Source organism: Sinocyclocheilus rhinocerous, unplaced genomic scaffold, assembly GCF_001515625.1.
Source record: "Sinocyclocheilus rhinocerous isolate Xijiao unplaced genomic scaffold, SAMN03320098_v1.1 scaffold933, whole genome shotgun sequence".
In the NCBI taxonomy this organism is placed as follows: Eukaryota; Metazoa; Chordata; class Actinopteri; order Cypriniformes; family Cyprinidae; genus Sinocyclocheilus; species Sinocyclocheilus rhinocerous.
The window spans coordinates 172,838-183,781 of NW_015654506.1; the positions used below are offsets into that span (position 1 = coordinate 172,838).

Genomic DNA, 10,944 nt, shown 5'->3' on the forward strand with positions numbered 1-10,944 from the left:
CAGGCCATCCAAGATATAGATGAGTTTGTTTCTTCATCAGAAATGTAGCATTGCTTCACTTGCTCACCAGTGGATGCTCTGCAGTGAATGGGTGCCGTTAGAATGAGAGTCCAAACAGCTGATAAAAACACCACAATAATCCAGAAAACAATATTATGGAAGGAGGACTTGTATTTTAGCCACAACACACAGCTTTTCACTTTACAAGATGTTAATTGATGGACTGGAGTGGTGTGGATTATTGTGATGTTTTTATCAGCTGTTTGGACTTTCATTCTGACGGCACCCATTCACTGCAGAGGATCCACTGGTGAACATGCTGATGTAATGCTAAATTTCTCCAAATCTGTTCTGATCAAGAAACAAACTCATCTACATCTTGGATGGCCTGAGGGTCAGTACATTTTCAGAAAATTTTCATTTTTGGGTGACTATTCCTTGAAAAAAATAACAGCTTACAGGTTTGGAATGACACGAGGGTGTGTAAATAATTGCAGAATCTTAACTTTATGAACTATCCCTTTTGAGTACTGGTTAATTTTGATCTCTTAGTTTAAGTAATGTTATTATGAGAATTTTCCAAGGCATTAATTTATTCTTCACCATACAAATACCTGAATATCTAAACACTGAGCTTTTTATCTGTTGGTGGGTTTTATGTGGCCAAATAGGGGGATCTGAGCCATGATAGAGGTGATCACAGTCCCATAATTCTGCCAAAGCAAATGAATAAATCTGAGCCAGAGGGGATTGTGTGGCAAAAATTGGGGGATTTCTTTGTAGTTTCCAAAAAAGCGATGTTCAATAATCCGCCTGGTTTCTCAGTCCTGCTTCCACCCTCCAAAAAGCTATTGATGCATGAAACATTTAGACTTCTGTTGCTTTAACAAGCAGGATACTGTATAGAAATGTTGTAGAAAGCAGAGGGCTATTAGACGAACATTGTCAGATCAGTGGACAGCATCCCGCTTTATGATTACAGCTGTTGTCGCAGGGAATTCCTCAAATTCTCATTCAGTCTCACCAGCAGTGGAGGAGACTGCATGTACCGGTGGAGTCTGTCACAGGAGCGCTGCTTACCCGCCGCCCCATCAGCTCCACTGTGTGGCTGTTCTCTTGAGACTGACACTTCACTGAGTACAGAGAGAGGGTTTCAGCACTACCTGTATTCCCAGCATGTCCCAGCAGCCGTTAGGGATACCAAGTATGTACATCTTTCTCACGTGTCTAGCTTAGATAATACCTGTTTTAGACTTTGAGTTAGTCTTGGTGTTCCTTTCATATTTACTGTATGCATGATACATAGCCATTTGAGATTAAGTTCCCTGCTGTGTGGTGCAGTATTTACAAATGAAACAGTATTTAGCCTGGCATAGTGTAGTTTAATGGGTGTTAATGGGTGAAACACAGAAAATGTAGTCATATTTCACCTCAAAACCAAAAATAATGAGAATCTAATGAGAATGTCCATAGAGAATAATGAAAATACAGAAAAGTAAATATGTGGATGCATTTTGAAAATGAGAATTAATGAGAACTGCAAAAAAAAAAAAAAAATCCTAATGGATCGAACACCATTTTCATTATGCAAAATAGCATTTCTTACTTTTTCTTTTTGGTTTTGGGAGAAAAATGTGATCTGGGCATGTTTTTTATGTGTTATATTCAACTTAGTATTTTTCAACACCTGCACAACCTTGGTCTTGCAGAAGAGGCAAGACTTTCCAAAAGCAAATAAAGTTATTATTGTTTTTGGCCTTTTTATGCCATTTTTATTCAAAGTAGCTAGATGGGGCGAAGGTGGGGGATTGAGAAAATTGAGATTCAAACTCACTTCACCTGCATGAGCACCAGGCCTCAATATGTGCAGAGCTTGTGCACTGATGCTATAGCTAAGTGCTATATTTTGATGAAAGACTAAAAACAAGCTAAAAAGAAAGCCTAACCCTAACCGCATACCATATTTAGCATTATTTACCAGTTAGAAGGGCTTTAATCAGTTCAAGTGTTATGAATGGGTGTAATTTAGCACTGAAGATTTCTTGAAAATTTTATTTCTGCTGCAGACATTGTGTGTGTCTATATAAAGAGGCTCAGTGAGAGTCATTAACAGACAGAAATAGAGGGGAAACTGGCTGAGAAAACACTCCAAAATAGCATCCAGAGGATGAAAGACTGATGACGTAGTTTGCCGTCGATGTTGAGAAGTTTGCACACATACACAGAGGGAGAGAACCGCTCACCTCTGTATTATCGCTGCTGACCTATAATGTATGAGGCTGCCAGCGACTCAGCTGTCAGTGTGATACAGTGGGAGTGATGGATGACTGCATTGGCTGAGAATAATCCTTTCATTGAGTTGTTCTATTTCACAGAGCAGTTCTCAGAGGTCAGATCTACCGCTCATGGTCTGCTTCTGGCCGGATTACTGTGGGTTGCAGCCAAAATTTCATACAGTAACTATGACATGACAGTAACTAGCACAACATTGCAATTTAAGGATGTGTTTTCTACCATTAGAGTTTTTATTTGCTAAGGCAAGCATCACTACTACTATGGCACATTCTGGGATTTTCTTTCTCTATATTAAGACATCCATCCATCATTCAATAGCCATTCATCAGCTCAGATTTCTCTCTTCTTTTCCCTCTCTCTCTGCATACACTGTGTAATTTCAGTTAGCTCAGCTGATTCGCTCTATATCGTCACTGATTGGGATGGTGGGCATTCTGATTAGAGTATAGAAATGTTGTAGAAAGCAGAGGGCTATTAGACGAACATTGTCAGATCAGTGGACAGCATCCCGCTTTATGATTACAGCTGTTGTCGCAGGGAATTCCTCAAATTCTCATTCAGTCTCACCAGCAGTGGAGGAGACTGCATGTACCGGTGGAGTCTGTCACAGGAGCGCTGCTTACCCGCCGCCCCATCAGCTCCACTGTGTGGCTGTTCTCTTGAGACTGACACTTCACTGAGTACAGAGAGAGGGTTTCAGCACTACCTGTATTCCCAGCATGTCCCAGCAGCCGTTAGGGATACCAAGTATGTACATCTTTCTCACGTGTCTAGCTTAGATAATACCTGTTTTAGACTTTGAGTTAGTCTTGGTGTTCCTTTCATATTTACTGTATGCATGATACATAGCCATTTGAGATTAAGTTCCCTGCTGTGTGGTGCAGTATTTACAAATGAAACAGTATTTAGCCTGGCATAGTGTAGTTTAATGGGTGTTAATGGGTGAAACACAGAAAATGTAGTCATATTTCACCTCAAAACCAAAAATAATGAGAATCTAATGAGAATGTCCATAGAGAATAATGAAAATACAGAAAAGTAAATATGTGGATGCATTTTGAAAATGAGAATTAATGAGAACTGCAAAAAAAAAAAAAAAAATCCTAATGGATCGAACACCATTTTCATTATGCAAAATAGCATTTCTTACTTTTTCTTTTTGGTTTTGGGAGAAAAATGTGATCTGGGCATGTTTTTTATGTGTTATATTCAACTTAGTATTTTTCAACACCTGCACAACCTTGGTCTTGCAGAAGAGGCAAGACTTTCCAAAAGCAAATAAAGTTATTATTGTTTTTGGCCTTTTTATGCCATTTTTATTCAAAGTAGCTAGATGGGGCGAAGGTGGGGGATTGAGAAAATTGAGATTCAAACTCACTTCACCTGCATGAGCACCAGGCCTCAATATGTGCAGAGCTTGTGCACTGATGCTATAGCTAAGTGCTATATTTTGATGAAAGACTAAAAACAAGCTAAAAAGAAAGCCTAACCCTAACCGCATACCATATTTAGCATTATTTACCAGTTAGAAGGGCTTTAATCAGTTCAAGTGTTATGAATGGGTGTAATTTAGCACTGAAGATTTCTTGAAAATTTTATTTCTGCTGCAGACATTGTGTGTGTCTATATAAAGAGGCTCAGTGAGAGTCATTAACAGACAGAAATAGAGGGGAAACTGGCTGAGAAAACACTCCAAAATAGCATCCAGAGGATGAAAGACTGATGACGTAGTTTGCCGTCGATGTTGAGAAGTTTGCACACATACACAGAGGGAGAGAACCGCTCACCTCTGTATTATCGCTGCTGACCTATAATGTATGAGGCTGCCAGCGACTCAGCTGTCAGTGTGATACAGTGGGAGTGATGGATGACTGCATTGGCTGAGAATAATCCTTTCATTGAGTTGTTCTATTTCACAGAGCAGTTCTCAGAGGTCAGATCTACCGCTCATGGTCTGCTTCTGGCCGGATTACTGTGGGTTGCAGCCAAAATTTCATACAGTAACTATGACATGACAGTAACTAGCACAACATTGCAATTTAAGGATGTGTTTTCTACCATTAGAGTTTTTATTTGCTAAGGCAAGCATCACTACTACTATGGCACATTCTGGGATTTTCTTTCTCTATATTAAGACATCCATCCATCATTCAATAGCCATTCATCAGCTCAGATTTCTCTCTTCTTTTCCCTCTCTCTCTGCATACACTGTGTAATTTCAGTTAGCTCAGCTGATTCGCTCTATATTGTAACTGATTGGGATGGTGGGGATTCTGATTAGAAATTTTCCCACACATCAGCAGACATTACTGTCTCTACAGTGGGTACGGAAAGTATTCAGACCCCCTTAAATTTTTCACTCTTTGTTATATTGCAGCCATTTGCTAAAATCATTTAAGTTAATTTTTTTTCCTCATTAATGTACACACAGCACCCCATATTGACAGAAAAACACAGAATTGTTGACATTTTTGCAAATTTATTAAAAAAGAAAAACTGAAAAATGCTCAGTATTTAGTAGAAGCACCCATTTGATCTAATACAGCCATGAGTCTTTTTGGGAAAGATGCAACAAGTTATTCACACCTGGATTTGGGGATCCTCTGCCATTCCCTCTTGCAGATCCACTCCAGTTCTGTCAGGTTGGATGGTAAACGTTGGTGGAAAGCCATTTTTAGGTCTCTCCAGAGATGCTCAATTGGGTTTAAGTCAGGGATCTGGCTGGGCCATTCAAGAACAGTAACAGAGTTGTTGTGAAGCCACTCCTTCATTATTTTAGCTGTGTGCTTAGGGTCATTGTCTTGTTGGAAGGTAAACCTTAGTTCCAGTCTGAGGTCCTGAGCACTCTGGAGAAGGTTTTCGTCCAGGATATCCCTGTACTTGGCCGCATTCATCTTTCCCTCGATTGCAACCAGTCGTCCTGTCCCTGCAGCTGAAAAACACCCCCACAGCATGATGCTGCCACCACCATGCTTCACTGTTGGGACTGTATTGGACAGGTGCCTGGTTTTCTCCACACATACCGCTTAGAATTAAGGCCAAAAAGTTCTATCTTGGTCTCATCAGACCAGAGAATCTTATTTCTCACCATCTCGGAGTCCTTCAGGTGTTTTTTAGCAAACTCCATGCGGGCTTTCATGTGTCTTGCACTGAGGAGAGGCTTCCGTCGGGCCACTCTGCCATAAAGCCCCGACTGGTGGAGGGCTGCAGTGATGGTTGACTTTCTACAACTTTCTCCCATCTCCCGACTGCATCTCTGGAGCTCAGCCACAGTGATCTTTGGGTTCTTCTTTACCTCTCTCACCAAGGCTCTTCTCCCCCGATAGCTTCTGTCAATATGGGGTGCTGTGTGTACATTAATGAGGAAAAAAAATTAACTTAAATGATTTTAGCAAATGGCTGTAATATAACAAAGAGTGAAAAATTTAAGGGGGTCTGAATACTTTCCGTACCCACTGTATATTCCCATATGTCTTAGTATAAACGCAAAGGCATAATACATTCCAGTGAAAAATTAAGGGCCGTTATGTAGCAAATTACACATTTTGAAATATGCAGATACATCATTTTCATTTATATAAAACAGACTTATTTGCATTCTTTAAACAGAAAAGAAGTAAAGAAATGATCTGACTTGCTTGGTGCTATTTATTTTGTGATACAAATACAAAAGCATTTAGACTGTCAATCAACTTTAAATGCATCTTTGCATAGACATTACAAAAAGTGGTTTTAAAAGTCAGTGTATACAGTATTGTTTGTTTTATTTCCGTATTGTATATCACTGGTTTACAGTCCACAGCAATCCATTTTGCAAACAAGTTGGTCGATTTCTCTGCTTGTCGGACACATCTTTGTATTCTATCTGTGATAGATTTAAAACTGTTAAATTATTTGTAATAAATAACATTACTTTGAGAGCTAAAAGAAAAATCAAATTAAAAAAATCAAATTTTTTCCCCCTTTTAGCGCAGTTATTTCCTGAAACATGAGCGACATCTACGAGTCTGCAGCCAATTCTCTGGGCCTGTTCAACAGCCCCTGCCTGACCAAAGTAGAGCTGCGGGTCGCCTGCAAAGGCATCTCAGACAGGGATACCCTCTCCAAGCCGGATCCCTGCGTGGTCATCAAAATGCAGTCCCATGGTCAGTGGTTGGAGGTGGGTTTGAGTTTTATGTATTTAAGATTTGTGGTTCCAGTTGGATGCATTAAATTTCTAGTGATGTGACTGAATGAAATAATTTTTCTATTATTATAATAATAATCTTCTAATTCTTTTGGGAGGCCATATCAATGCATTTTTCATTGCATTTTTCCACACATTTCTTTGCTGTTTTCTTCCAATTTTCCACTCATTTTCACACCATACCATCTCACATGAGTGTAGGTTTGGATATGGATGTATAGAAATGTCCCTACCAAAATTAAGAGACTACTGAACATTTCAAATTGTTAGTGAATATACAGTAATGTAAGAATATCATGTTTGTATTTGTAAAATATAAGTATTTTATTTCAGTTGAGAAGTGAGATATGAGATACTATTGACGTTTTTATTAATATTTTGATGTTTTTAATTTGTGTTTTCTGTTTTAAAGTGTTTGTTTTTCTGTTTTTAATTTGAATTGAGGTTTTAGTAACTTTGTTGTTTGTTTTTGTCTTATTAGTTTTTGTTTTAAATAGATGCACCAGGGCACTTTTCAGCTTTAGTTGTTTTAGTACATCAAGTTAAACTAAGTATTAAAACTTTAACTTTTTTCAAGTAATGTAATTTTTTTATGTTTTTAGTTTTTTAGTTGTCTATAATAACCCTGGAAGCAGTTTACGCAACTATACGTTTACAAAAATCAGTGGAAAAATTCTTGCATAAATACTGTTCAACCGAGCAACTGTTCAGCCAACAGGCAATTTCAGTGTGTAGGTGAAAACATAGTGCCTCTGTATAGTGTAATTGATTTTAAAACCTACACAAATACCTCAGGCATGACACAAATCCACAGTTCATATTTTGTGTGTTATTCTAATAGGTTATTTACTGCGGTGCTCCTGTGTATGCTTGATCTTTGACAACCTGCCTGAGCTTTCAGGAGAATTATATATATTTGTAGGTGAATGTGTGAGAGCATGCATGTGTGTGAATGAGCGAGAGAAGCAGGCGACATATGTTTGCTGAGAAATCTCCCTGTCAGGTTATGAAGGCTTTGCCAGCTCACCAGCAGGAATCTGTTCTCACCACTCAATCTCATTAAACATTCACATGTTCACTTATGGTGATTCTGCTCTTTGAGTGTGTGCGAGTGTCTCGGAAGGAAACCACACTATAAAATCTTCATTTTGCGACATTTCGTACCTGTTCTCAAAGGACCTCTTCATTCCTCCTGGAAATCCCGCCATGAAGAACATTTGAAGAACATCTTCTGTTTGACTGCACTGTTTGCTCTTTAAGGGCCGCTATAGCTGAGCTTGTTGCATCATGCTTTTTATAGTTTTTCCAAATCCAAATGCCCCGAGACTCGTACATTAGAGATTTTAAATGGGATTGCTTGTGAAATTGTGTTTAATGTTGTAAAATAAAGCTAATAAACCAAAGACATTTTCAAAGAGTAAAAACTCCTTGTTTATGAGCTATAAGCTAATGTCTATTAAGAGAGAAATATCATGATATTTAGTTTCTCTGATGTTGCCTGAAGCAAATTTACATTTGTAGCTTAACAAACACAAGCAATGTGATTTACTGCAGTCGTGATTGCATTTCTCTTCACACCTCTTAACCCGTTTCCTCCAGTATTCAGTGCTATTACGGGTCAGACTCATTTATCTGAAAATGTCACTTATGCATGCTATTGTATTGAGTGCCCAAATGACTTAAATTTCATAGCCGTGGGTTTTGGCTAAATCTAATTTGAGTGGATTATCCCACTGTGATAGTTTCTCTCTCCGTTTGATAGCTCATCTCTCACTTTCCAACTGTACACTGGGAGCCATTATCAAATCTTTAGCTGAAGTATGACAGTGTTAATTAAATTTGGTCTGTATTTCACTACCAAGAATACCCCTCATTCATCTGGAGCTGTGAGAGCAGAAAACTGGGTTTAGGTAGAGAAAGTTCAGAAACAGATTTTATACAGTATATAAAATTCATACTAACATCCAAACATTTGTGATCAATAAAGAAACTAATAGGCTACTTTTATTCAGCAAGGATGCCTTAAAGGGGTCATATGATGCTTTTTTAAAGATCATTATTTTGTGTATTTGGTGTAACAGAATATGTTGACATGCTTTAATGTTCAAAAAACACATTATTTTTCAAATACTGTACATTATTGTAGGTCCTATATGCCCCGCCTCTCTCAAACGTTTTGTTTTCTACAAAGTCCCTCCTTCCGACAAAAAGAGAAAGGAAAACTTAAAATCGCATCATATGACCCCTTTAAATTGATCAAAAGCGACAGAGAAGACATTTATAATGCTACAAATGATTTATATTTCAAATAAATGTTGCTCTTTTGAATGTTCTGTTCATCAAAGAATCCTGGAAAAAAATAATGTGTTATGATTTCCAACAAAAATTTTAAGCAGCACAACTATTATCAGCATAAGAAATGTAGTTGTTACCAACCACAAAACTGAACATTAGTGTACTTTAAAAGCAAATGGGTTTACTCTAAAAAAATGTGCTGTCTGTCAATTGTGTTGCATTTTGAAATCTCAGAATCAGCAGTGGCTGTCTGTTGACCCTTGATCAAGATTAGTGTTTGTTTGTTTAGCTGGCGGCTCTTGAATGAGTGTAAGTACAGGAAGCAGCACTTGTGTGCCTGAACAAGCTTTTAAACTGCGGCAGTCACAGAGAGTAAAGACCTGCTGCTGACCCTGCCTGCTATTAGCCCACTGCAGCACTGCAGCTGCTCAGAGCTCGAGCACCATCAAGCAGAGAGAGATGGTCACAAATCCACCATGCTCTGAATCACAAAGAAGGCACTCCAGACTGTGTACAGTAATTCATGATGGGCCCTCAGTCTCTGGGGTGAAGGTCCTCTAATGCACTCAAGTCGTTTCCATGTTGTGCCCTTGAAAATGTACTGAAAGTACGATTTGTTCATGGCAACTCCATTCAAAGAGGTTTTCTGTGTAACTTGGTCTAATGTGTGTGCTTTAAATCCGGTAAATGGCCTTATCTGTTTTTCAGTGATCAGTCTCTTTCTGACTTCTCATTTTAATGTTTTCATCTTTCTCCATTAAAAATGCAACTTTTAAAACATTTATGGTATGAAATGCCTAGAAGTGATCATTCACAGGTAGATGTTCTTGCTCCCTGACTTCACTTATTGCAATATATTTTTTTTATCTTCTGTCCATTAAAATCCATGTTCCTGAAATGACTTTGCCTGAGAGAGAGATTTCCCTAATGTAGTTAGATTAGTTCAGCTGTCAGACAGCGAGTTAGAATGGACTGGAGACAAGTGATGGTCTGATCAACCATACTCCATTTTAAAAAGCCATCTGCTGTACAGTCTGTGTGTCTGTACGTGTTTTCGTGTTTTTTTTTTAATTATTGCAGCTGGTCTTATTTACTCACACACAGACAGCAGCTCATTTGTTTTGGGTGCGTGACTGAATTTGTAGCAGTTTTGTATTTTTCATTAGTATTTTTTTTAAAGGGACCTACACTGCACACCTAGTCCAATTTTTTTAAAATTATATTAATATATAATATTTAATATATATATATGAGCAATATCACTTGAGTACGAGAGTGATAACGGCTCTATATTAGCATGGCTGTGATTAGGCCAGAGGCATGAGGCCGCAGGCAATCACAGCTGCTGATATAAAGCCGGTATCACTCGAGTACGAGAGTGATTATTGCGTTTATACAACAGTTCGACGGCACGAGTGTAAATATATAAGAAAAACAACAACGGAGTGTCTTTAAAAACCCTTTTGTGCGGAACTACTTCCTTCCGCCACGGATTCAAATCAGCTGAGTTCAAGCCTCTGTTACTAATACGAAAACGTCACTTTAGAACTAGTAATGAAGGAAAGTTGAGCTGCTTCATTAAAAGCTTATTGTATTACTTAATTAAAAGCTCACTGTATTATGTAGAGCAGGGATAGGCAACGTCGGTCCTGGAGTGCCGATGACCTGCAGAGTTTAGTTCCAACTCTAATCAAACACACCTGAACAAGCTAATCAAGGTCTTCAGAATTACTAGGGCTACAGGCAGGTGAGGTTTTTTTTCAGGGTTGGAACTAAACTCTGCAGGACATCGGCACTCCAGGACCGACATTGCCTATCCCTGATGTAGAGTATTGTGAGAGAGAGATGGACTGAGCGAGTGTGATTACCTGCATCTGATACAGCATTCATTCTTCAGCTCAATCTCATATTCACAATAAAACATTAGTTTGAACGTCCACTGAGGAAAGCCATATCTTTGTCATACTGGAGCTCACGTCTCCGAAAACGTCGAAGCAAATGTTCAAATAGACGTTATCTTTATTAACAAACCGTATATTTGAAGTCTAAACAAGTACATTCTCGCCTAAAAAACTCTTAAAACTACATTCCGTGACACAAAAACAGTATTATTTTTAAATTTTAGTAGATTTGGGCGTCCGCCATGACACTCGCTGTGAGAAATACTG

At 38.5% G+C, this 10,944-nt stretch overlaps 1 protein-coding gene across 3 annotated transcripts in view; it reads left to right on the forward strand.

Moving 5' to 3' along the window:
• Positions 1-10,944, forward strand: part of cpne4a (copine IVa) — a 67,681-nt gene that overhangs the window by 7,522 nt on the left and 49,215 nt on the right. For all 3 annotated transcript variants that reach the window (XR_001637310.1, XM_016524090.1, XM_016524089.1), the window contains exon 2: positions 6,265-6,454. Coding sequence is in view for 2 of the 3 variants with exons in the window: in XM_016524090.1 (XP_016379576.1) it covers positions 6,284-6,454 (171 nt within the window). In the remaining variant the exon portion in view is untranslated. The remainder of the gene's footprint in view (positions 1-6,264; positions 6,455-10,944) is intronic.